Genomic DNA, 27,720 nt, shown 5'->3' on the forward strand with positions numbered 1-27,720 from the left:
GTCGATAACTGAAAAAAAATATAGTAGTGAGGTCTAGGGGTGGGCAAACGGGTCTGGGCCCACGGGTAGGGGCGGGACGGGTCCATATTATGTTATATACAAAACGGGGTGGGGCGGGGCAGGTCCAAGTAAACGGCGGGACGGGGCGGTTCCAATTTTCTAAAGACACGGGCCCCCGGCCCAGACCGTATCCAATGAACTGAATCTCCTTTCAGTTCACTTTCTCGAAGACTCCCAAACTCAGACTGAATCTCTTCCCTCTGTCATCCCTCTCGTGTTTCGATCTCCTCCCTCTCAATCTTTCTCTTCCAGATCCAGAATAACTCTCATCCATCTCGCATCTCGGTCTCTCTCTATCGAACTCGAGGGGACGGACGACGAAAGACGGCGGGCTCAATCAGATCGGAAAAGACGAACATTGCGAGGCTTGAAATGGGAGAAGATGGTAGGCTCAAGCAAATCGAAAAAGACGAAGGTGAACAACTGGGCTGATTCTGTGCCGCTCAAACAGATCAGAGAAGATGAAGGTGAACTGATCGAAGCTGACCACCCAATCTGGTTCGACTCGCCCGATTCTGTGGCGCTATTAACTCGATCGATTTCGTCGAGCTTCCTCTCTCCGCCGTTGATGGCTTACCTAAATCCGTAGAGTCCACCTCCGAGCTACTAATCAACAAAGCCCCTACCTCAAAATAGCCTACCACTTGCTCAAGCATGCAGTCACGCATTTCGTCCAACACTCGGGCGTCAACTGGGTCGTCCACGACTTGTTCTCAACCATCGATTCCTTTTTGTGCTGAGGAAGACGACCTCAACGAGGTCGTCCCTCACCTTTTGTGTTGGCCAAAAAACAAAATAATTGGTTGCAGTTGTTGATCTGAGGATGGACGCTTGCAGGATTTTCTCGCGTGGCTAAGGAAAAAGCTTGATTCGATCTTTAGCGGTGCCCTCTTCCTGTCCTGATTCGATTTTGAACTCAAATTCGATTGGGAATCTGGGTTCTAGAATACTGGAAATTAGAAGAAGAGTAAAAAAAAAAAAAAAAAAAAAACAGGTACCCGTTGGACCCGTAGGAACCGGCCCGTTTTATACGGGCCAGATTAGGTCCGGTTCTTAATTTTAAAATAGTAAAATCCGCCCCGGCCCGGCCCGTTGTATTTTCAAGCGGGTCCAGTCCGGTCCCTTCAATTTTGGGCCCGGCCCGGCCCGTGCCCACCCCTAGTGAGGTCCACAACATTGTCAAAATAGGGCTCTACATTCAAGAATCTCAACTGAAAGTCTCAACTTAATTTTCAAAACTCACAATTAGATGAAGATAAAAAAATAATAGATTGAACGGTGATTTATGTATGAATTTGCAAAACTGACTAAAAATCGTAAATGTAATCCACGTTTTTTTTTTTTGTAAAAATTGAAATTTCTTTATTTTCTTGAAATATTTTCTATGAGCACTAAGGAAATTTTATAATGTATTTCAAAGCGGATTTATGATTTAATGAGCCACAATATATATTTAATGGAATATTTAAGCTGAAAAGTAAAAAAAATAAGTGAAAAATATAGAGATGTTTAAATATATATTTAGTGTGTATATATATATTTTTTTAATTAGATATGGTTTTATTAATAAGTAGTTCAGATTTAGATAAAAGAAAAGTAAACAAAAAAATAGTACAAATATCTTTAAATTTAGGTTTTAAATACTTGATTACAAGTGTTTAAATACAAACTATAATAGATTTTGCACAGGAAAATATATTTTGAAGAACATGAATATGATAGTTTATTGAGCAACAAATGTATATTTAATAGAATATTTAAGCAGAAAACTAAAAAAATAAGTGAAAAATATAGTAGTGAGAACCTGAACATTGTCAAATGGGATTCTACACTCAAGAATCTCACCTTAATTTTCAAAACTTCATAGTGAAGCGAAGGTGAAAAAAAAATAGATTGAACGGTAATTTATCTACGAATTTGCAAACCGACCGAAAACCATGAGTGATCCACCTTTTTCTTGCAAAAAATGCGATTTTTTTATTTTCTCGAAATATTGTTCATGAGCATTAAAGAAATCTTTATAATGTATTTAGAAGCGGATTTACGATTTATTGAGGAACAAGTGTATATTTAGTAAAATATTTAAGCTGAAAAGTAAAAAAATACGTGAAAAATATAGAGATGTTAAAATGTATATTTAGTGTTTTTTTTTTTTTAAAGTTAGAGATGATAAAATCACCAATGAATGAGGCTTAAACAAAAAATAACAAAATTTTGTTTTGTTAAATAGCCTTTTACCCTATTTTGGTTAACAAAGATGATTTTATTAATAGGAAAACTAATGAAAAGGATTTGATAACTGAGTTTTAACAATAAGGACAAAATAAAGAGTAAAGTGAATAGTACCATGTTTGACTCTTTAGTGTAAAAATGTGGTTTTTCGTTAAAGTGAACAGTATCGCGGACTTTTTGTTAAAACTCTCATTATTAATATGTAGTTTAGATTTAGATAAAAGAAAAACTAACCAAAAAAAAGGTCAAAATATCTTTAAATTTAGATTTTAAATCGTTGATTACAAATGTTTAAATACGAACTATAATAGATTTTGCACGGAAAAATATATTTTGAAGAACATGAATATAATTAGGACTGGAAAAAATTCCCAAAATTCCCAAACCAAACCGAAAAAATCCCGAACCCAAACCGAAAAATCTCAAACCAAAACCATCCCGAAATTCGGTAATCCCGTCCCGAAAAATACCGAAGTATTCGGTATGGGATTGGTTTTTCAAATCTTATTTTTTCGGTATTCTCGAAATCCCGAAATCCCGAAACCTTTTGTTGTTTTAAAGGGTTTTTGGCTTTCGGTCCGTTCCTCTAGGCTCTAGCAATAGCTATCTTCTTCACTTTTTTATTTTTTTATTCTCCTTTCTGCCATCTTCACCTACCATTCATTACCTTTTCTTTTTTTATTTATTGATATAGCATCATTGTCTGCCATTCTTCACCGACCATTCATTATCTCTTCTCTCCTTCCACCTCATCCCTCAAATGCACAACCCAAGGCTTCCTAATCCTTTCTCAATCTTTAAAAAAAAAGAAAAGTGAGTGTTACTCTGTAGCTTCTCTTTCTTTTTTTATCTTGTTTCAGATCCAGAAAGCTTCACGAATTTAGGATTGTAGCTTATCTTTCTTCCTTTTTCTTGTTTCAGATCCAGAAAGCTCACATTTCGATGTCATGGCATCAGAATTCTACGAAGCGGCGCCATCGCTGCAAAGCAGAGTAGCCCTCCGATGGCGATTTCGTTCGGTAAAACATGGAAAAGCTCACACATCGACCGTGATGGGTACTTGATTATGTTCGATGCACGTCGCATAGCTCTCCGACTGCCGAAGGCAGCAAAGACAAACCCAGGAACAAGAGGGATGGAGATGGGGGTGGGGAGGTCGATGAATCTGGGACAAGGTGTGGCCGTGTGGGCTTTGCAGGGAAGTGGGAGGTCCATGAATCTCTGATTTTAAATTGGGGTTTTAAATTTTGATGCAGGTTTGGTTTGGTTTCGGAAAATCCCGAAATACTGAAAATATTTCGGGAATCCCGAACTTCGGGAATCCCGAACTTGGGGAATACCGAAATATTGGTTTGGGATCGGTCCTCAGATTTTCGTCCCGAAAATAAACGGTTTGGGACTTGATATGCAGTTTTCGGTTCGGTATCCCATACCGAACCAGCCCTAAATATAATAGTTTGTGGTAAGAGAAATAAAAAAAAAATTAAGAAAAATTATTCAAAATCTTGAGGGTGCCACCCTCAAGAATTTCAATTATTTTTGTATATTTTTGTTTTATTTCTCATACCATTACAACAAACTATCATATTCATGTTCTTCAAAATATATTTTTCCGTGCGTGAAGCCCAACTAGTTTTCTTAACACCGGGAGTTCACCTCGTTCTGCAACAGCACATCATCCTTGCTTGAAGCTTCTCACTTGAAGAACTTCCGAATCCATTGAAAATTGTTAGAGCTTTCAGTTCACCACTTCTTATGTCCCTCAGGATCTGAAACCAGTCACAGCTTCGTATCAGCAACACAAAATAAGGCACATTTGCTATAAAGCACAAAACAACAATTATGCATAACCCTCACGAAATACATGCAATCTCACCCGAAACTTTCATTGTTTAACTTCCCGCGTTCATAATCTCAACTCATTACTCATTCACAATTTTCAGTTATTCTGTTTTGAAAACGAAAATCATACTTCTCGACGAGACAAAGAGAATGGTACCTTTGTAGATGGCTAAATCGCCGTGGTTTGACCGGAAAACGGCTCGAAAGTGGCTAACTCAAGACCAAGACAGCTACTTTCGAGCCGTTTTCCGGCCAAACCACGACGATTTAGCCATAAAAAAAGTATCATTCTCTTCGTCTCATTGAGAAGTATGATTTTCATTTTTGAATCACTTGATTTCGTTGAGTATTGAAGAAGTTATGAACGTTTAAAGTTTACCCAGTTTCCGGTGAGTTTTCCAGTTTTCCTTTGAACCAGTCAACTTTGAGGATATTTTCCGGCTATCTCCAGCAGCCATTGGGCTTCCAAATAGGTATAATCTTATTCTACACCTTCCTATCTTTATTTTGATATATAATGGGTCGCATTTAGTTAAGAAACGATTGAGTTACGAAGCTTTGAAAATTGTCCAAACTTCCGGCCAAGAGCTCTGGGACACTTAACGGAGTTTTTAACAGAATGACCAAAATGATGGATGGTGGACAATCTTAGAGCAACTCTACCCTTGGAGCCCTCCCCCCAGGCAATCCATTATTCAATCCACCATGTGAACAGTAACTGCCATAATGAACAGTAACTGCCTTTTGCATCTCCATCCTTGCACTTGAATAGCCTTGGCAATAGGCAATAAAATATTAGTATTTTTTATTTATAATTAATATTATATTATTTACTTTGTATAAATGAATATTATATTATTAATTATATTAATATTATAAGGGAATCCAACACTATCTCCAACAGTTCACCACAACTAAAAAAAATTAAAAATTAAAAAGCTGATACGGAAGCTGCGAGACAGAAACCATGAGCGCCCAATTGCGCGAACATGACGACGAGTTATCGAAGCTGCGAGATGGCGTGGACGATGATGAAGCCAACCGCCTGCTGCAGCCGCAGTCCCTGTCACTGTCGTCGTCAACATGGGACGACGAGGAGGAAGTCGCATTCGAGGCGCGGGAAAAGATCCTGATCTTCGACGATGCCGTCGACGACGAGTCCACGGCTGTCCCACCTTTTTCGTGGAAGAAGTTGTGGCTGTTCACCGGACCGGGTTTCCTGATGAGCATAGCGTTCCTGGATCCGGGCAATTTAGAAGGGGATCTCAATCGTTGCAGAGGAGATGATGGCTGACGTCGCCCAGACGTCAGCCTTGCGTCACATGGCCTTCAGGCTCTCGGGCTGGCAATCGCTGCCGGGCCTGTCTCTCGGGCTTGGCCTGTCCCTCGGGCTCCCAAACGCTAAAGCATGTCCACCGGGCAATAGCCCACTGTTCAATCCACTGTCCCCCGAGCAAATGCTCCCGCTGGAGCTGCCCTTAGGGACCACTTTTATCGATTTGAAATGTTAAGGACCAAAGTGATGAGTTATGCAAATCTCATGGACCATTTTGGTTATTTAGCCTTATTCACTGTGCTTAGGAAATATCCAACGTCAGACTTCAACCTACTTCTGTATTTCATATCAGAAATTTTGACCTAGAATTTTTTAGGCAAGTAAAGTGCTCAAGTGATCGTCAAGATCCTGAGTACATGCTGCATTAGCAGAGATTTGTGTACTTTACTTCTATTAACAACCAAATCATCGTCATCACAACGCCAGACACTGCGTACGAATTGACACCATTCTGAAGATACAGTAACACATTTACTACGGCATTGTCATTATCAACAGAATATTTAACTTACCAGGCGGGAGAAAAGAATGCCAAAAGACCATTTGAAGGTTTCGATGTTGAACACCTATAAATAATACATGGAGCGGAGTGAAAAAATTGCACGCGGAGCTGTGCGGTTATATTCAGCACTAGCAACAGGCATTGAGCTCATTGTTTATGTTTAATACCTCTTTAGGAAATAAGGCAGGATGCTTGGAGAATATTCTCGTCCTTAAATCATTGTATCTGCACCAAGATAGGAATAAGTATTAAACTCCGTAACCACGGGATCATGAAGAAAACTATACTAGCAAATACAAGGCCATACGTTCCAACAACATTAGTAACTCTTTCAATCGCCCGTTGCCTAATTTTTTATGCTTCCAAATACCGATCAAGTTCTTCTCGAGTCCTGAAAGGAGACATAAAGGCTGTAGAAAAAACTGAGAGCAGACTCTTCCCATAGTAAATGATAAACTCGTGAAAATTCCGCCATCGGAACAAATCATGGAAAGAGGTACTTGCTACTTACCAATACATAAGGGAATAAGGTTGTCTTGGTAGGGCAGAAATTGTTGTGCCTTGGCCCGTTCGTTAGTGCGGAAATGAGATTCAGATTACAACCTCACCAAATCACACTCAGTTGAGCAGAATAAAATACAAGAAATAAAGACACTGAGAAATTTACGAGATTCGGCAAAAACATGCCTACGTCCCCGGAGAGATATTGCTCTTCACTATGAATAACAGTACAAGTACACATGAGTTAAATCAACATAACCCAATCCCGAATCCCTTGCACGCCCACTCATAAAATTTTCCCAAGAGCCTCACTCTACCCCAAGAGATCTTTCACTAGAATACTTTTCACTCTAGCTCTCTTGATTTTCTGTCAACCCATGTTCAACATTTCTCTTGGGAGAGCCGAATGCTCTCTCCACCTTGGATACTTTCCTAATGCAAACCTTGTCCCTCGGCAATCACACATAATGCAAGCATTTCCTTGCATTAAATAAAGGTCAAGCCATCATCACATTTCTTCATAATCATAAAAGCAAAAGCAACCACCTTTTTCTATTTTCTTAGAAGCATCATCATTGTGTCTTTACTCATGATGATGTCCACCAAACTTTTCTTTGTTTAGAGCAGCTCCAACGGATGCTCCTGCTCGAGGGACAGGCTCTGAAACAGGGCTTAATTGCCCGAGGGAGGAAGTCCAGTGTTGGCTGGCAAGGGAGCCCGAGCACCCCCGAGCGCCAGGCCCGTCGATTCTCGCCGGCCTGAGAGCTTGAGGTGGGTCTAACGTCAAACGCCTGTTTTAATGTTTTTTTTTCTGTCAGGCCTCGAACTCCTCCAACATCGTACCGATCTCGTCCACTATCCCTATCCTCTCCAGCTCTAGCGGTGGTCATGGTGGAGGAGGAGAAGGAGCTGATGGAGGATTCGGAGCATACGATTCCGGCGTCTGCGATGCGAGAGACGAAGGCTGCGCAGCGAAGGACATGGCGGTGGAGGAGAAGAATGGGAGGGAAAGGAAGGCAATGGCTGTAATTTTGATGCAAGTCGGAGTCTTTAGCATGTCGGTGGCGGTGGCCGCGACGGCTGTCATGATTGGATTGGATTTGATTTTCTCGGCTTCAATGGTGGATCACCCAAATTGTGATCTGATGATGCATGCAAGAGAATGAGAGAGATTAAAGAGAGATAGAGGTTTTAGAAATGAGGGGGGTTGCGTCGTAGAGAGAGAGAGAGAGAGAGAGAGAGAGAGAGATGAGAGATAGAGGGCTAGGAAACATGAAGAGTGTTCTGGAAAAAAAATGAGAGAATGGTTGTCGGTTGAGATTGGAAAAATGAAAAGGAAAAGGAATAGGAAAAAAGAAAAAGGAAAACAATTAAAAATTATTTTGTATTATTTTATAAATAAAAAAATACTAATATTTTATTGCCAATTGCCAGAGCTATTCAGTGCAGGGGTGGAGATGCAAAAGACAATTGTCAGGGGAATGCACTATTCATTAAGGGCAGTTACTGTTCATTGGGTGGACTAAATAGTGAATAGCCTACATTGGAGTTGCTCTTAGTTTACTAGCCGAAAGGCATTTGGCTTGTTGTCCACTTTTGCTTTTACTTTGCAGCACTTATCTACAACTTTCATGTAGCTCACACCATATGATATTTCTATCGAAAGCAAACACAGATCACTTCATTGTTGCCAGCTCAAAATATGAGCCAATCACAACAGAAATATAGTTGCTCCATCTTGAAGATTAAAGGTAACTTGCTTGACTAATCAGATAGGTTGCCAGAAATGGCCAGTCAGGTACACCGTTTTTCTTCAACACCTCACCAGCCTCCCCACAAGTCCATTCCTAACATTTACAACAGCTCAAGCATAAACATCAAAGGTAGAGGAAAAGCTGGGTCTGTTCGGAAGTGCTTTTACAATGGCTAAAAGCACTTTGAACACATTTGGCAGAAAAAATTCAAAATTGCTTCTGAGTCGTAAAAGAGTTAAAAATATTGCTTCTGAGCCTCATGGAGTCTTTTGAGTTATAAAGGCAATTGGAAATGCTTTCTGGAGAAGCTGTCCACGAAACACTTCCAAATGCTTCTGAAGAAAGAACTCGAATTTTTACGTGCTTGCATTTTTTAATTACTAGCACTTTTTAGTGCTTTCCGGGGAAGTGCCCTACGATTGCATCTTCAAGAAACACTTGAAAGTGGCAATACGGTTTCAAAAAGCGCTTTCAAGCAAAAACGCTTATGAGCAGAAGTGCATCCTACCTAACATATAAGTAGAAGTACTTTCTAAACATATAAGTAGAAGTACTTTCTAAATAAGCATTTCCAAACACCATCAAATAAAAAACAAAGGAAGTTGAGCAACTTTCAAACAAAATTTCCAGAAAAAATCTCACAGAATCTGCGGTGATACACAGAAAGGGTGGCACAAAGAGCAGCTTCTCCCCCTTCCTTATATTCTTCAAAGCAACCAATCCCCCCCTCCCCAACTTCCACTTTCTGTATCGCCATCTTCTGCGGAGGAAGGCCCGACCCCGTCAGCCATTTCTGCAGAGCAGAAGCGTTCTCCAAGGAGTCAATGTCGCAGCCCCACGGAATCTTCTGCGCCACCGTGGCTTTGGCTCCGTCGGTCGTGTAGACCGATCACCGAACTGGGTTTCTGTGGAAAGTCAGTGGGAGCGACTGGAATGTGTGGGTTCTGTGTTGGGGATGGAAGGTGGGGAGGAGAGTTTGCAGAACTCGTGAAACTTCAGCCATGGCTGTACGGATGTGGTTTGCGGTCGTTTTTTTTTTTTTTTGGGAAAGGTTTGTGGTCGTTTTTGCAAGTTACGAAACGCGCCCTTCCAAACTAATCTTTGGGTTTATTATTCGAACGACGTCGTTCTCGTGGATTGACCGCTAAAAAGCTAACAGCTTGAATAGCAAACAACAAAATCCTCTAGCCTCATCAATCTTCCAAACATGTCGTTGACTAATGCCACCTTCATCTCCTGCAACTTCCCATCCCTTCCACTCAAAAACCCAACTCTCAGAAACTCACTGCTCCAACCCCAAAACTCCAATCCCAGAATTCCACTTTCCCGGAAAAGCTCAAAAGTTTCAATCTTTTCTGCAACCCAATTTTGCAAAACTTCAATCTTTACATCCCACAGGGAAAAGGGTCGTCTCCAAATTTGTCAGAGTACCTTGAATGATCAGAAACCAGAAGACCCAGTTTTGAGTGAGGCTGAAAATGGAGGTGCTGGGAAGAACTGGACGACTTCAATTTTTCTGTTTGTGTTGTGGGGGGCACTCATGTTCTACGTGCTCACTCTTTCCCCGAACCAGACTCCGGTATTGTGCAATTTAGATTGTAAATATAGTGTTAAAAGTGCTTTTGTTTGCCCGTTTGGAAGTGCTTCTCTAGAAGCACATTGAACTTTTGGAAAAAAAATCGAAGTGCTACTTTCAAAGTGCTGTTCTTTCTAACCCATAAGCATGTTTAATTGTCATGATGCACCTTTGGTATCTGAAAGTTTATTTAGCTATTCTAGAAGCACTTATAAACAGGCCCGAAATTTATTTGTTTCATTGCTTTGTGCAACTTAAAGAGGCAGAATTCAGTTCTCTGTTGAAGTAGTTGTAGTGCTTGCTAGAAGCAAAGACACTTGATAGACTGAACTTCCTGAAATGTATGATAGTTCTTGTAATGCTGCAACTTGCTGTCCTAAATCGTGATTTTGGAAAAACTAATCATCCGTAGCGGTTGTAAAATTTTGATTAAACCCTGGTGTGAGACGGTGAGAGCATGTCATCCAGCATTTGATTGCCCTGTTGCTCAATTGATCTTTGCAATGTTTGCAAACCAGGCTTTGTGATTATCCTACATTTCACGTTCTTAACATATCGTCTTTTAACTTTTTCAGTCAAGGGACATGTATTTCTTGAAGAAACTCTTGAATTTGAAGGGAGAAGACGGTTTTAGAATGAATGAAGTGCTTGTGTCTGTTTGGTACATAATGGGTTTGTGGCCTTTGGTCTATAGCATGTTGATGCTTCCTACAGCGAGAAGGTAACATTGTTTTCTCTGTTATAGAATTTCTTTGATCATCTTGAGTGCTTCTTGTCCCCTCGCTTCTTTTGGTTTGCGATTCTATTTATTTCTCTGTAAACAACTCTTGATGTATGTAATACAACAAATGATGCCTCTGAGGTACATGAGAGTCAACATCTCTTCTAAAATTGTCTGCGGCTGTGGCGATATTCTTTGAGTTCACAGTGCATCAGTGTTTGGACAATTGGATTTATCTGTATTACCCATCCTTTTATGTGCAGCTCAAAAAGCAAAGTTCCCGTCTGGCCTTTCTTGATACTTTCATGCTTTGGCGGTGCATACGCTCTTCTTCCCTATTTTGTACTGTGGAAGCCACCACCACCTCCTGTTGATGAAAGTGAGCTCAGAAGATGGCCTCTCAACTTTCTAGAATCTAAATTGACTGCTTGGGTAAGGAACTTCACTTCTTGTTCGTGCTTTTCGTTGTTTATGATTTATCGAAAGATTAATTAAAACATGCATCTGTTTATTTATCGCTTTCTAGGAAGATATGAGCCTCCGACCAAAAACATTCAATTGATCTTAAAAAATCAATATTTTCTTAAATTTTTCTTTCTTCTATGTTTTAGTTACTCCTATATAAACAATGATCGTTGGGGTGAGAATTGGAGGCATCAGCATAATTGACTTGAAACATTTTGATTAATGTTGGTTTACTAATGAAATAGAACTGAAGTAAATTGCTTTCAATTTGTTTTGGAAAATGAAAGTAACCCCGTTACGCATCAGATATCACTTGCTGCAGGACTGGGAATGGTAATCTATGCAGGCCTGGCTAGTGGGGCTGACTGGAATGAATATTACCAGTACTTCAATGAAAGCAAATTTGTAAGTCACTTGATCATCAACGCTTTAAAGACACTTCAATTTTTCTTGTCCAGCACCGGTTGTAAGAGCGGATGTAAATTTGGCTTAACGGCAAACTTATAAAACCCTCATAATTAGCAGATCTAGGACATAGGAAATTTTGACCGAACCATAACGGATTTGGAACCTTCATGTTGCAGATCCATGTGATGAGCCTTGATTTCACTCTACTATCTGCATTTGCTCCGTTTTGGGTCTACAACGATATGACCTCCCGGAAATGGTGATTGTTTTCACTGATGTCCTTACTTCTCCCAAGTGCGAGTTCTAAATTCCTTGGGAAAAACTAATGTGGTGCAATATTCAAACCCTTTCTTTTCCTTTTGCAGGTTTGACAAAGGTTCTTGGCTTCTGTTCTTATCATTGGTGCCACTCATAGGCCCTGCTTTGTATCTCGTCTTACGGCCACCACTATCAGCAGACGCAGAAGCAGCTGCGCCGAGCCTCACGGAACCAAAATAGTATTCGAATCCTTTGTATCGCTTGCACACCATGACCAAGATGTAAAAGGATTATGACTCTGAAGAGAAGCATCATGTATCGGAAATGCACTGAAATATGAACTCCCACTAAGCACACTTGTGGACGTGCTTAAGGGACAATCATTCATGCAATTGAAGAATTCCGATTACTTTTAATAGAGTTAGAAGTCTTTCGGATAAGGCGTTAGTAGTGTTTTCGATTACCTTAGGTATGGTTTGGTATGCAGACGGGATGGGACAGGACGGGACAGAACAGAGAGGGTGCAAAAATGCCCTCAGATGGAAACAAGGAGGAAGAAGGAGACGAGAGGTTATAATTTTGTGTTCCACGGATGTGGAATGAGTCGTTCCAAGGGAGTGAGGCGGAACAAAAATTTAACCAAAATTCGTCCCGTGGAACAGCATGTTCCACCCATTTTAGGCGCACCAAACGTGGGACGAAACGCCTCGTTCCACTCCGTTACGTCTCGTCCCACGTAGCAAACAGTACCTTAAGCAACAGTTATGCTCCCTATCATATGAAGCGTGTATTATGCTTCGTGCCACACTAAAAATAACCGAACCAAACAGTAATTTCGGTTCAGTTTTTTGTTTTGGCAAAAAACCAAACGGATTGGAACCGAATCCAATCCTACATTTAACCACATGCACCGCAACGAACTAAACCTTTGCAATAGCAGGCATCGAATTAGTGAAATATATGAAAAGTTCGAAACAAAAAAAAATTAAGAAGTCAAGAACAATATAGCACAACAACAGAGTAAGGGTTCTCCAAAAACAACAGAGTAAAGGAGACATTAGCCGTTCTCGTTCACGCATACAACTTGTTTAGCTCATTTTTGAACTTGGCCTTGATCTGTTCTCTCTTAATCTTCATAGCAGCGGTAACCAATCCGGACTCCGGTGTCCAAGGCTCAGTCACCAACTTAATCTTGGCAGGAAGTTCGAACTTGTCCAGTTTCGACGCTTTTGCTACCTGCAAAGGATGCTAAAAATTTATTCATCGAACAAAAAGACTCGACTCCAAGAAACCATCTACTAGGTAGTAAGGTGAGATGAACAGACCTTGGAGAGGGACTGCTGAACCTCACTGACTGTTTCAGCCTTTTCACACAGCTCGGCAAAATCATTGAACTTGACTTCGGCTTCATGGGCCCACTTCTCGAGGGCCTGACTTGCAGGGACAATTAGAGCTACGCAGTAGTTGTGCGAGGGATCAGCATACGCCATGACGTTGTCCACATAATTACTTGATGCTAACGCCGCTTCAACCTGCAGGCAGGTCAGTGACCAATGTAATTAGTATCCCAGAGGAAATGAATTATGGAGTGTTTTCGTCTGATGACATCTTATCAGAAATAGTACGGGACTTGTAAAGGCACCTTGCCAAGGGAAATGTACTCTCCATGCTGGAGTTTAACGATATCCTTCTTCCTATCAATAATTTCAAGGCATCCATCAGGATGAAACATTCCAATGTCTCCAGTATAAAACCAGCGCATACCCTTCTCATCAACCTGCAACATGTAACGAGACATCAATCATTAGCGCTTGTGAGGAATGACGATCATGAAGCAATACATGTACACACACAAAAACACGTACAGGATCATTAGAAATTCACCTTAAACACCTCGTCAGTCTTTTCTTGGTTCTTAAAGTAACCAGCAGTTACACTGTATCCCCCGACTACAATCTCCCCACGAGGCATAGGCTTGTCTGATGGCAAGTATCCTCCTTCTTTCCAGGAAACAAGCTGCATTATCAAATAAGGATAACTGTCATATTGAACTCTTCAAAATCCTGATAAATTTACAGCATCATGTCTTCTCTTGTTAATTACTTATATTTTCCTACTCATACGAAGATATATCATCCCATTAGAAAAAGGAGGACAGTATTCTGACAACAAAAGCTACAATAACGGAAAAATGTGCTGGGCATGACACACGGTAAATTCTCTCCTGTTAAACATCCTGCTCTGATTATAAACTTGCAGCATTTTTTCCAGGAATTAGTAATATAACATACCTTAATGTACCCACAAGGAAGGGGAGGACCAACACGGCCCACAGTTGTGTCATCCCACTCGGAAAATGTAGCTCCAGCAAATGTTTCTGTCAAACCATATCCTTGCCCAATAGGAGCCCTGTTCAAAAACAATGGCATGCAAAACTAAATACATTGCATATCCGATAAGAATCAACAAAACCTTTGTGACAATACGGATCACATATTGATAAAGGGGTGTGATATCCACACACCCCTTTTTACTTCTCCCACACCTTTTTGGTTTTCGGCCGTCGGATTGAATGAATTGAAGAAGATCAACGGACATAAATTAACAAGGGGTGTGTGAGAAGTAAAAAGGGGTGTGTGGATAGCACACCCCATTGATAAAACTAGAAGAATAGGCATAGATACTAATCCAAACACGGTAGAAAGATTAATTTTGATTCTAACTGTTGTAAACAAAGGGATGTTAATCCATTGGATATATTGTGTTCTGTTACCAATATTAGAATAAGCATATAAAGCACTTCCTGCCATGAAATTTCATTTTCCTTGATCAGATAGAGTGCTCGCTTCAACTATTGGCATTAATATCAAAGGAAAAATAAAATAAAATAGGTTATTCTTCCAACTATCTGGTTATCTCAAGATGTGAGAGCAATTACCCCATGCAAATATTGATGAATCGCTGTGAATCACCAGATAAAGGAGCACCACCACAGAGCATAAAACGAATGCGTCCTCCAAGTAATGAGCGTATTTTCTTGAAGACAACGACATCCCACAACATACTTTCCAAACCCCAAGCCCCAAACCAGCTTCCTTCTACAGCTGCCAGTCGCCGTCTAAACCCAAGATTAAAAAGATTCTTAGCAAAGCCCCCTTTCTCATTAACCTGTGATACACCATAGTGATTAGTGCAAGCTCAACCTATATGGGGTGTATAAAAGATGCTAACAACCGCATACAAGGTGAATAGTATACACTTCACCTTTTTCAGAACTCCATCTCGAACACGATCTAAAATAGCAGGAACCGCTGTCATGATGGTTGGCTGTAACATAGTTGCATCTCCCTTGGTTCCTTTTTTAACTTTATTTGAAGTGTCTGTTAAAGTCAATGCTGAACCATAACCAATTGAACAACCTGCAGCCAGCATCACAGACTGGACAACCACAGCATGATTACAATTTAACACATGTACAGTACTAATGTAATACAAATATGAAAACAAAGCTACCTCAGCTGCCAGTTCGAAAACATGAGCCAGGGGCAAGTATGCCAGGTATACATCAGCGCTACCCAGACTCGGAACCACTGTCATAACCGCTGCAGTAGTGGCTAAAATGTTGCCATGAGTTATCATGACTCCCTATATCATTAAGCACCATATCATGTTAACGAAAATAAAGTATTAGAAAATAAGTAGTCATGTTCGGATATCCCACACTACATTATTCAATTAACGATGATTTGAGAACTGCCACATAGAAATTCTTAGATCATAATAAGTACTCAAGATGGCCAAATGGAAAGATTTACACGACCATATGGATATTCTTCTACAATTTAAAAGAAGACGTACTAATAAATACTGTTTTTCACAGATGGCCAAATGGAAAGATTTACAAGACCATATTCTGGATCAGCTTTACTGCTCAAATAGCAAACAATAAATTTTCAATAAAGGGCTAGTGAAACAAACCTTCGGTAGACCTGTACTTCCACTTGTATACATAATAACAGCAATACCATTCTTGGACGGTAAACTTGGAGGAACAGGACTCTCTTTTCCAAGTTTCTCAACTTCAGAAAAGGATGCAACTTTCAAATCGCCCATACTTCCAGATACGCTAGTATCTGAACTTCCCTCATCTTCAAAATAAATAACATTCTGAATAGTGTTTAGGCTTGAGGTTATAGCAGCCAACTTTTTCAACTGCTTGGAATCACAGATCAATGTCGAAACTTGGGTCTGTCAAAGTACAAAAGCTCTATATGAGGACAATCCATGTTCTCTATTTTCAGTCTTTATAGATAAAGATACAATAGCCGGTTAAATAAATTTAATACACTCATAAAGAATAGAAAAGCAGGGATTTTTGCCACACACCTCATTAAGGGAGTGAATTAACGCATCCTCTCCTAGTGAAGCATAAATAGTGACAACGGTAATATTCTGCCGGAAGAATCCCTGGAATCCAAAACCAAACTAATTTAAGAACTGGCTGCGCACTCACAAGTCCTTAGACAAAAAAATAAAGAAATTTCCAAGAACGAAAACAGACACCACAAGGCAGACATAAAAAAAAAATTATGAAAGGTACCTGAAAGGCAATAAGCCACTCTGCGCGGGTTTCTGAGAAAATTGCTGCACGGGTATCCACATTATGACCTAACTTAATAAGCCCAGATGCAAAGTTGCAAGCACGATCAAACACTTCTCCATAAGATTGCCATTCATACTCTCCCATGTGAACCTTCTCAAACTTCCTTCCATCGCTAGCTGTAACAAATTCCCTTCCAATAAACTTCCTTGTTCCAAGAAATCGGTTATGTGAGTACTTTTTACAAGATTGTTCAAAAAGGGCTGCCATGGTTGTGGCTCCTTTCTGAGGAACTTCAATCAACTCAGTTTCCCGAGCATTGCGCATTGCATAACCTGCCTCACCACCAACTTCTACTGGAACTCCTCTCTGCTTCCCCTTTTTCTTCCCCCCAAACACAGTGGCCAGAAATGCAGGTATAAGTACGGCAACAACAACAGCACCAACAATGCCGTATGTTCCATAGCCTTTCAGAACTGACAAGTGATCATCGGCAACCATACTGTCTTGCACCGGTGAGTTAAACACAATTTTCTCAGAATCCTCCATCACTGAACGTTTATTAATATGAAATTACTCCTTCCTGAGTAGAGCGAACGGTTACCTAAAATAGAAGGCATTGGTGAGTAATGTCATCAATATTAAAGCCTACAAGCAGTTAAATAAGGAAATAAATTATATAATTAGAAAGACTTCCAGACGTACACTAATCTGTGCATATTACTACTGTTCCGTGTATATCACATTTCATAAACTTTTAAAACACTTCAACTTTGCCTAAAATGGAATGCACACATGTGAAGTGCATCATCATCGACTGATCGCCAATGGAATTTCATTAACTTTCTTCTACAGAAACCACAGGGCCAATTCAGTGACGTTCACAGACACAAATCACAAAAGAATTAACTCTAAACAACTTCCATCCACATGAATTCTTCCTTTCGAAAACGCTATGAACCCGAAAGAATGTAATTATAACACTCTGATCCTACTAATTTTCGGAAAAACACCACTCATCAACACCCAGATGTCAGAAAATTCATATCTTTCTTTTTCCAGTATTAAATCAAACATATAATCCAAAACCCATCATGTAAAATTGCTGCAATCGATCACTCGAACATGATCAAACAGCCACGCCCACTTCACTACTAGCAAACAAAATCAACAATTTCAACACAAAATTACACCAAAAACAAAACCCAATTGCCACAAAATCCACACAATATTACGCTAAACCATTCTTCATCAACAAGAAACAATCAAACCTTGAATATATATACAAAATAAAACAAATCTTACAACAAAACACATCCCATTAAAAATAATATCAATTAGTGCAAAAAAAAAAAAAAAAATGAGACTCAACTAAAAATGCGAAGAAAAAAAATCCCGAAATTCACCTCCGGAATCGAAGAAGCCGAATGCAATCGAAGAGGCAAAATCTTTGAGCTTGGATTAAGAAAGCAGAGCAAGGTATTTTGAAGGTGGTGGCAGTGAGAGAGATGGTTGGGCTCTGATTTTTGCCTTTACTTTTATGCCACCGTATTTATATCAAAATTATGAAAACGACGCCTCTGAATTAATGGACTTTGAAATGATGGCCAATCTCGGAGAGGGGTGGTTTCGGGATTTTGCTTTGTCGGGCAAGCTTGCCAAATTGTCCAGAATATATAGGATGCTTGCGGACAAAGATAAGATAAAATAAAATAAAATCTTCTACAGTCGAGATGCTGACACGTGGCGAAGGGATGGCGAGTCGGCATGCTGATCAAGCCGACGTCACGTGCAAGTTAGGTACGTGGCGTATCGAGTGGCGTCTTGAGAAGTGGCACGTGCGCGATTACATTAACCTGTCAGGATGAGAATTCTCTCCGGATTCTCTATGCGTGAATTCTAAAAATCCTTAAATTATGTCCGTTGATCTTATATCCTGCAATTAATTTTTGTTAGATACTATTTATATTTAATTTTAAATAAAAGTATTATAATTTTTTACTGCACCATATACGATAAACAAACACGATTTGAGAATTCATAAAAATGATCCGAAAAGGATCCTCATTCAACCGATCGTCAGACTAAGATATTGCAATTTTTTATGTTGAAAGAGAAATTGTAGGACTTCGCTATTTGGTTTTTTTTTTCCTTCGAAAAAATGTCAATTGTTAATTTGATACCTGTCGATGTCAAAATTTTCATTTCTTCAATTCATATGTTTTTTTTTTTGTTATAAATGATATTTGTAAAAATTATTTTTAAAATAAATTTCAAGATTTATAATTACTGTATTAATGGGAATAATATTTGTAGATTCATTTTTCTAACTTGATCAATATTCCAAAAGGAAAACTAATGAAAAGGGCTTGAAAACTTTGAGTTTTAATGATAAGGACAAAATAAAGGGTAAAGTGAATAGTATCAGGATTGACTTTTTAGTGTAAAAATGTGGTTTTTTGTTAAAGTGAACAATATCGGGTGCTTTTCATTAAAGTTCCCTATTCCAAATAAAAAAACCCGGTCTAATATTCTGTGGATAATATAAAACTCCGGTCCAATATTGCAATATCCTTTATCGTTTAATACACATTTATTTCTTTCAAACAAAAAAAAACACATTTATTAATTTTTAACTGCACATCCAATCATTTAGTGCTCATATGTTATACACAAGGGAGGCAGATTACTTGCCCTCCCACTTTCTGTGCCCTTCTGTTTTGTATGGTCACGGTTAAGCCACGTTAATATTTAATATATTTTTTTTATAGAGATAATAAAACAAAAATGAATAATAATATAAAATATTGACGTGGCTTAACCGTGACCACACAAACAGGAGGGCACGAGAAGTGGGAGGGCAAAGAATCTGCCTCCATACACAAGACACTGTAAAAGTTTCCCATCACTTTTTTGGGTTAATCTCAGTTTACTACCATCAAGTTTCATGGTTTTCAACATTTGGTACATGAAGTTTTTTTCGTCTCAGAGTCATATATAAAATGTTAATTTTGGGACAGTTTCATACCTTTGTTAAGTTTTCCGTTAGAACCTCTATTAAGTGATGACGTGGCATTTTACATGGATAATTATTGTGCGCCACGTGTCAATTTGGTCCAATGAATATTAAAAAATTAAAAAAAAATCAAATTTAAAAAAATTAAACCTAAAAAATTTAAAATTAATTTCACCGTCGTCGTCCCCTTCTTCTTCACACTCCATCTTCTTCCTCTCTCTGTTTCTTCTTCTCCATCCAACACAGAAAACCATTATCCCTTCTTCCTCCTCCTCCTCTTCTGCCGTTCTCCTTCCTCATTTGTCGGCGTCATTGCCCTCCCAGCTTTCTCTCGAACACTCCCCTGGGTGGCTTAAGGGACAATATCGGCTTGGGTGGTCTCGGTGGACTGGGAGGAACAAGTGGGTTGGGTGGTCTCGCCGCAAATTTGGCTGTGCACGGTTGAAGAGGGATTTCGATTTGGGCTTAGAATTAGAAGAAGGCAACGGAGAATGAAACGATTGAGATTTCGATTTAGGCATAGAATGCTGCTTCCCATTTGGGTTTTATTTGGATGAAGAGAAAATTGCACTTTCCGATGACAAATTGGAGGAACTTGAAGATATGAAACTGACCCATTTTTCAATTTCACCTTTGAACCCCTTTTCTCACCTGGGTTGTATCTTGATTTTGCTTTTGTCTTCTTTCTTTCGTTCTTGGTCGTCAAAGGAGTCCGGCTAGGTTGTATTTACAACATGACAAACAATTTTCTCAAATTTGCATTCACAATAGGTATTTTTCTGGGATCCTTTTGGTCGTCGTCCGCAGAGGCGAGTCGGGTTGTCGGGCAAGTCACCGCTTCCACCACTGAGATTTGGGTCTTCATTGTCATCATCAAGATTTGGGGATTTTGGAATTAGGGTTTGTTTTGGTTTGGGAAAGGATTGGAAGAAAGAGGGATTTTAGGGTTTGGGTTTAGGCAAAAAAGAAAAGAAAGAGGAAATGAAGGAAAGTTGAGAGCTGGGTTTTGGGGGTAAAGTTGTGCGTTTTTCTGATGGGATGGAAGGTGAAGAGAGTGAATGAGAGGGAAAAGGTGTCGGGGAAGAAGGTGGTGCACTGGTGGTTATGGAGATTGGAGGAGATTGAGGGTCGGGTGGAAGAAGAGGGGGTTTTTTTTTGTGTTTTTTTTTTATTTTCACGTGGACCCCCTTAATGACATGTGGTGCCTAGTCATTGTCCACATGGGCATCACGTCATTAGTTAACGGAAGACTTTATAGTCAGACTAACGAATGTATAAAACTGTCCCAAAATTAACATTTTAGGTATGAATTTGGGACGAAAAAAACTTCATATACCAAATATTGAAAACCACAAAACTTGATGGTAGTAAACTGAGATTTACCCTTCTTTTTTAATATCTGTTTTATTTTCTACACTAAAAAGTGAGAGAGGTAAACCTCACAATGATCTAGCTGTAATAATTGGATTCAAATTTGTCTTTGACAAAATCAAACCTAAAATCTCTAACTTACAAGTTAACAAAATATAACTAGAACATAATATTAGGTGTCACTTATTTGCTAATTCTTAGATCTTGGTTTTCCGATTTATACAGAGAGGCCACCGATGTGGCACGGACCTTGATATTCCTACCTCCATTCAATGTTAATTTATGTAATTTATGTAGCATGAATTTGGATTCTTGCTTAATCCTCTTTGTGAAGATCCCAAGGATCCGTGAATTGTGTTCATTCATCGTACATCGTGCAGTCAGAATTCATTTTGAATATTTTTATTTAAAATTAAATACAAACAGTACCTGACAAAAACTAATCGTATGATCTACGATGAACGGACACGATTTATTGATTCCCATGATCTTCACCAAAAGGATCCAGAGAGGATCATGTTAGGTGTACCATACAAACAGTACCTGACAAAAACTAATCGTATGATCTACGATGAACGGACACGATTTATTGATTCCCATGATCCTCACCAAAAGGATCCAGAGAGGATCATGTTAGGTGTACCACAAAGGTGACATTAGCTTATATGAAGGGGTGTGCTATCCACACACTCATTTTTGTTTTTCACACACCCTCTTAACTTGCGGCCGTCGGATCGAATGAATTGAAGAAGATCAATGGACTGAAATTAATAAAAGATATGTGAAAAGTAAAATAGGGATGTGGATATCACATCCCTATATGAAACTGCGGTGAGAGATTGAAGGCGGTTAATGGTAGAGAGCTTGGGTTAGTCTTGGGCCTTTATATTGGGCCTTGGATTCTTAAATACTAATCAATTTTGTTACACCCCACCCCCAATTTAAAAATTATTTTGGTCTTAAATGGTGAGCCGGGTGGGACCCTTTTCTCTTTTTTGGTTCCTGGTCTCTCTCATTCTTCTACCACATGACACCTCACTTTTCTCTCTTACTTGCCTCTCTCTTTTCTTTCTTCCCTTTTCCCATGTAAACTCTTGAGCTCTCTCTCCCTCAAGTCGCCTTAACCTCTCCCTCTCTACCCATGAGCAACATTCATACCCACAATCTTATACACACGCACACCATAGGACCCTCCCAAGTAAGAACTCGAACCCAGGACAGGTCCATGGTGCACCACAGTGGCAAATACCACTGTTCTTTTTCTCTCTCGTCGAACTCTGGCGAGTTCCTTGAATTTTTGACCTTGGTAAGCTTCATGACTCTTTCTAATCTTCCTATTGATCGATCAAACTCTAGTTAGGACTCATTTTAGTTGCTTTGGTGAAGGTTTGTAGTGAGAAACAACTCGGAGGTTTATTTCCCAGTTTTACCGGCGAGTCTGACGGCTTTCGAGCTAATTTTCGGGCAAACTATAGTGATTTAGCAAGCGTGCAAGGTATCAATCTCTTCATCTCTCTAAGTACTACAACTTTACCTTTTGTTTCAACCAATTTCGTTGAGTATTGAATAAGTTATACTCATTTGAATCTTACCCAGTTTTCAAAGACCTCCACGGCTTTGGAGATGTTTTCCGGCCAAAACACGACGAGTTAGACGTTGTGCGATGTACCATTCTCTTCGTCTCATCGAGAACTATGATTCCATTTTTAATTACTTGATTTTGTTGAGTTTTGACAAAGTTATAGAGGTTTAAAGTTAGCCCAGTTTTCCGACGAAAACCTCAAATTTTGGTGTTTTTCTACGGTTGGCTCCGACGTCTCCCTCTTGGCGACAGGCCTTTCAGGTCACCTCAAAGACCATCGGGCCTTAGGCCCGTTTCAGACGTAAGCCTAATCCCTTTTTTATTATTTGGTTTGTTTTAATTTATTTATTAAAGGCCTTTGGGTCGTGAGCTGTTGGGGGGCCTGAGCCCAAACCCTAAACCCATTTAACCTTAACCCAGCCCACCTAACTACCTAAACCCTAAACCCATATCCCTAAAGCCCTAAACCCAACTAAGTCCAGCCCAGCCCATCCCACCTATTAACAAAACCCTAAACCCTTTAACCCTTTAAACCCAAAACCTTTTCTAGGTTTTGAGCCGTATACCCCCATGACCTAAAGCCTTGTAACCCAAGTCCAAAACCCTATACCCTAGCCGGCCCAAATCCTTTATGGGGAATATTCTATTAGGGAATATTCTATCAGAGAATATTCTCTGGAATGTTCTATGAATATTCTATTGACGTTTACGAAAAATAACCGGGACCCTTCTTAGGGTAATTTGACGTTCTGAATCCGTTTTCCCAAATTCAATTGTTATAATAGAGTTTTATTAATTGGACCATTTATGTGCTTAGGAGCAATTATTGTGGCGTTTCTGTCTTCGCTAGTTTGCGTGGCTCTTCGACGGCTAAGTATTTGTGAGTGGACCCCTTAAAAAATGCATGTTTTAATACATGAAAAGCATGATTTGATGATTATGTTCTATGAAACACTTTGAGATAACATGTTTACTGAGGCTAGTTTGATTTATTACTATTTTTCCTATAACTCATGTTCTTATAGAATATATGATGGATGACGGTATGATATTTAGAACATGTTTAGAACACATCTTTATAGTATAGATGATGAATGACTTTATACTATGAAGTTGTTTTTCAATATCTATATTTTCAATGGTTTTGTACTTACCTAGTGGTCCTTATTCCTCTACGGGACGTAGGGATTGATTCCGGTCGTCCCGGGGCACGGTTTGGTGTTGGCATATGGCCTGGAGTGTGTTTCCTCTGGCTATTTAGCACAGGGACGGGGAGCCGGCATAGGGCCTGGGGGTAATTTTCCTTTGACTGTCTGCTCAGGGACGGGGAGCTGGAATGGGACCTGGAGAGTTATATTGGACAGTCACTAGTGATTATTATATATGAGTTATGATTTGAGATATTGCACAGTATGCTAGGTTTCAGAAAACCTATTTTGATCATGATATATGAGTTTTCATAAAACCTGGGGGTTAATATGTTGATAACTGTTTTATTATATATATATATATATATCAACTTGGTCCACTCATGTTTGTTTTGTGCTCCATTCAAGACTTAGAATCGAGGCATACAATCCCGACGTCAAGACACTTCTGCATGGGCATTTTCGAGTCCTCTCGGTGTAGGACCCACTCATTTGTTCATTCAATTTTATATTATTTATTTTAGTGTTCTAATTAGTTGTATGCTCTGAACACGTTCCTTAAATGCATATTCATTATTCTTTTAAATTTATAAGTCTTATTTATTCATTATTCTCAACATTTGCATTCAATACATAGCTTTCGTCACCCTCGGGTGTCGGCCAACATGTGCTTATCCTGGTATTTGAGGAATATTGGGATCGGGGCGTGTCAAATTTTGTTTTTTTGCCTAATTTTATTAACAGGCCTTTTAATTTAGACATAAGCTCAATCGTCAATACCTTTAAAGATGCGGGTTGGTGGTTCAGGCCTTTAGCTCAATAGGTTTAACCTTCTTTTGTTTAGTGACTTGAGCATTACATTACTTAAATCCCATTTGTTTGTTTTTTGGATTCGATTTTCTTCAAAGACGAATTTGAATCATATTATTGTTAGACCATTATAAGGTTTAGCCCACTACCCCATCCCCATACTATAGATAATATCGTTCTTAAAAAAAAAATTAAAAAAAAGAAGTTGTAAGTTCAAATTGTTGCATGGCTAATTACCCATTTGTCTTGAAACAATCATGAAAGAGGGACACATGGTCACACACAAACTAAAGAAGTTGACTGGTGAGAAAAAAGATTTATCGAATTAATCATATGGTTTATAAAGTTGACCACAAAAGTTAGGGCATTACTGCATGATTTAGGACTTTTTTTTTAGGTGGTATGAATTTGTTAAGGAGACTCTTTTAAAAGTAGGATATTTTATAAATTTTCTGTTATCTTATATTTTAGCACGCTGTTTTATAATGTTGACATATGAATTAACGTTAAATTGTGAGATGACAGTGAGTCCATGAAGAGTTTCGTTCTTAGAAACATCAACTTTGCTAATAGTAGATAGATAAACATAGTGGCAGTGTATATTCTTCACCACCCAAGTATATATATTAATCCCATTGTTTTGAATATGCATCATGGCAATCTTACCTTTTTAACAACTCAAGTATATTCGGATTACACTGGTCTTAGGATAAGCTAAATAATTAACCTTTTTAAGCTAATTCTCTTACCTTCATATAATATTTTGCACTTTTAAAATAAAAACTAATGAAAATGGTTTAAAATTTTTGAGTTTTAACGATAATGACAAAATAAAGGGTAAAGTGAATAGTAACATGATTGACTTTTTAGTGTAAAAATGTGATTTTTCGTTAAAGTGAACAGTGCAAGAACTTTTCGTTAAAGTTCCCTTTATTAAAAGGCTAATTGCACTAATAATTAATATTGTTATTTGAATTTTCACTTAGACTTCTCTGCCCTCCCACTTCCCATACACTTTCATCCCCTCTTATTTTGTACGGTCACGGTTAAGCCACGTCAACATTTTATATTGATTTTTTTTATAGAGATAATAAGACAAAAAATAATAATAATATAAAATGTTGACGTGACTTAACCGTGACCGCATAAATAGAAGAGGATGAGAGTGTATGGGAAGTGTGATGGCAGAGAAGCTACGTCCTTTTCACTTTCGTTGATGTTGTTTATTGTTTGTATTTTCATCCGTGTTGTTTCGTTAGGTTAATATTGGTAATTTAATCTGTAAAATTCATTTTAACTTATCAATATTTTGTTTATTTTTAGTGAAAATATGCGTGCAAAATGGATAGAAATTAATAAATTTAATCACTTGCTGAATTGAATATTTTTAATACAATGATATATTTTTATACTGAAGGGAAGGGGAGTTCGGCTTAAGCCATATAATGGGCAACCAAATTTGGTATCAAATTTGCCATATGAGATTCGAACCCAAGACCTCTCACTTACAAGTGAAGACAAATATCACCAGACTGTAGTACTGAGTAATGAATTGAAGTTCTAAAACTAAACAAATTACAAAACTAATTGGGGATGGTGGAGTTTTTAGAGATTATTGTGGTGATTGGTTAGGGCCTTTAAGCTTGATTTGGACAAGGGTACATCTACACTTACTATTGATATGGACTGAGTGGGTGTTGTCAACTTGATTAACCAAAATATGACAAATGATTTTCATCCTTTGCATATAATTTTGAGGAGTTGCAAAATTATAATGGGTCAGCTGGAGCGTCATCTGTTGAGTCGTATTTTTGGAGGAAAAAATTATGCTGCTAATCATTTAGCTAGCTGGGACTACGATATGGATATAAGGGTTTCAATTTTAAGAAAATTAATGAAAATGACTTGAAAATTTTGAGTTTTAATGATAAGGACAAAATAAAGGGTAAAGTAAATAGTACCAGAATTAACTTTTTAGTATAAAAATGTGGTTTTTCGTTAAAATGAACAGTACTGCAGACTTTTCTTTAAAAATCCCTTGAATTTTGATGATCCTCCTATGTGGATTAGGATGGTGTTGATGAATGATTGCTTATGGATTTTCAAGGCTCGTTTTGTCTGTTCGGATGTTGGTTCTTAGTTTTGTTTGGGATTTTTGACCCCGTTATTTGAAATTTTGAACCAAAAAAAAAACAACCTAAACATTACCAAAAGAATGAAAATGCAACAAATAATTATAGGGATGACATGAAATAGCATGAGGCATGCATTCAATACTCGACCATTATTCTACTTTTTTGATAATGCTATAAAATCTAAAAGTCGTTTATCCGACAATTTCCGCTTTCTGTTATTAACTTCTTTCTCTTTGGTTTCTTCCAATAATTGAACATATGTTCATTTTGGGTAAAGAAATAATTTTATATATATATTTTTTTTTGGCCAATATTTTTTTTTATCAAGTTGTAAAGTCTATATTATTTTCAGAGTAAACTGTCGGTTTATCCCCTGAACTTTCACCTCACTTTCGATTTCCCCCCTGAACTTTTCCATTGGAAAATTAAGGACTCAAACTAATTTTTTTAGCCAATTTGCCCCCTACCGTTAGTTTTTCATATATTCCATCCATATTTCCGTTAAGTGAGACCATGTGCACAACATGTGAGGGTAGTTAAGTTATTTCACTCTTAAAAATGATTAAAAAACTGAAAATAATAAAAAAAGCAAAACTTTCCCTCTATTTTTTCCCGCTAATTCCTATCCTCGATTTTATTTTTCCCTCTCATTCCTATGCATGAAAAATGACATATGGTGTTATTGTCTACCATTTTTATTTTCTCTAACAAATTAATAATTTGACAAATGCTAATGGTGCTATTGTCTCCAAAGCAGTGCATTAATATAAGAAACCCTAGTCTTTTTTATGGACATGTTTCTTATATTAATGCACTGCTTTGGAGACAATAACACCATAAGCATTTGTCAAATTATTAATTTGTTAGAGAAAATAAAAATGGTAGTACATGCTTCAAAAAAAAGATTAACTTAGCTACTTATGAAGACAATAACACCATATGTTATTTCTCATGCATAGGAATGAGAGGGAAAATTAAAATTGAGGATAGGAATTAGCGGGAAAAATAGAGGGAAAATTATTATTATTATTTATTTTCAGTTTTTAATCATTTTTAAATTGAAATGACTTAACTATCCTCACATGTTATGCATATGGTCTCACTTAACGGAAATATGGATGGAATATATGAAAAACTAACGGTAGGGGGCAAATTGGCTAAAAAAATTAGTTTGAGTCCTTAATTTTCCAATAGAAAAGTTCAGGGGGGAAATCAAAAGTGAGGTGAAAGTTCAGGGGGTAAACCGACAGTTTATCCTTATTTTCATTCAGACTTATGAGTTGTTTACGATTTCTGTCTATATGCGTTTTTATGGACTTGAAATATGATCGTGCTTAATTTGAGTGATGCAGATTGTTTAGTTGTTTGGGCGGCTTTCGTCTTTGCTTGTTTGGGCTCGTTGG

General features: G+C 38.4%; 2 protein-coding genes and 1 pseudogene across 2 annotated transcripts; 1 reads left to right on the top strand and 2 right to left on the bottom strand.

Annotated features, from left to right (window-relative positions):
- Window positions 1–5,452: 5,452 nt before the first annotated feature.
- Window positions 5,453–9,116, bottom strand: LOC103411466 (ribulose-1,5 bisphosphate carboxylase/oxygenase large subunit N-methyltransferase, chloroplastic-like; annotated as a pseudogene).
- Window positions 9,117–9,371: 255 nt separating this feature from the next.
- Window positions 9,372–12,095, top strand: LOC103443013 (uncharacterized). The gene is made up of 6 exons (XM_008381796.4): window positions 9,372–9,806; window positions 10,379–10,524; window positions 10,788–10,956; window positions 11,296–11,394; window positions 11,574–11,656; window positions 11,763–12,095. The coding sequence occupies exons 1-6, from the start codon at window positions 9,435–9,437 to the stop codon at window positions 11,893–11,895; spliced, it is 1,002 nt and encodes a 333-aa protein (XP_008380018.3). The 5' UTR covers window positions 9,372–9,434; the 3' UTR covers window positions 11,896–12,095.
- A 487-nt stretch (window positions 12,096–12,582) lies between these two features.
- Window positions 12,583–17,916, bottom strand: LOC103443015 (long chain acyl-CoA synthetase 8-like). The gene is made up of 12 exons (XM_008381797.4): window positions 17,662–17,916; window positions 16,256–16,859; window positions 16,042–16,122; window positions 15,634–15,903; window positions 15,169–15,300; window positions 14,920–15,093; window positions 14,594–14,823; window positions 13,947–14,064; window positions 13,540–13,671; window positions 13,298–13,432; window positions 12,981–13,187; window positions 12,583–12,891 (listed from the first exon to the last, which is right to left on the bottom strand). Exons 2-12 carry the CDS (start codon window positions 16,802–16,804, stop codon window positions 12,727–12,729), a joined length of 2,193 nt encoding a protein of 730 aa, XP_008380019.3. The 5' UTR covers window positions 16,805–16,859; window positions 17,662–17,916; the 3' UTR covers window positions 12,583–12,726.
- Window positions 17,917–27,720: the final 9,804 nt, after the last annotated feature.

This window comes from Malus domestica, chromosome 09 (assembly GCF_042453785.1).
Source record: "Malus domestica chromosome 09, GDT2T_hap1".
Lineage (NCBI taxonomy): Eukaryota > Viridiplantae > Streptophyta > Magnoliopsida > Rosales > Rosaceae > Malus > Malus domestica.

Excerpts from the sequence above, each read along its gene's own strand:
- LOC103443013 (XM_008381796.4), top strand. The coding sequence starts at position 9,435 with ATGTCGTTGACTAATGCCACCTTCATCTCCTGCAACTTCCCATCCCTT. Across the intron at positions 9,807-10,378 it reads TTTCCCCGAACCAGACTCCG|TCAAGGGACATGTATTTCTT; the intron begins GTATTGTGCAAT and ends TAACTTTTTCAG. Across the intron at positions 11,657-11,762 it reads GATATGACCTCCCGGAAATG|GTTTGACAAAGGTTCTTGGC; the intron begins GTGATTGTTTTC and ends TTCCTTTTGCAG.
- LOC103443015 (XM_008381797.4), bottom strand. The coding sequence starts at position 16,804 with ATGGAGGATTCTGAGAAAATTGTGTTTAACTCACCGGTGCAAGACAGT. Across the intron at positions 14,065-14,593 it reads TTCATCAATATTTGCATGGG|GGCTCCTATTGGGCAAGGAT; the intron begins GTAATTGCTCTC and ends GTTTTTGAACAG. Across the intron at positions 13,672-13,946 it reads TTCCTTGTGGGTACATTAAG|CTTGTTTCCTGGAAAGAAGG; the intron begins GTATGTTATATT and ends TTGATAATGCAG.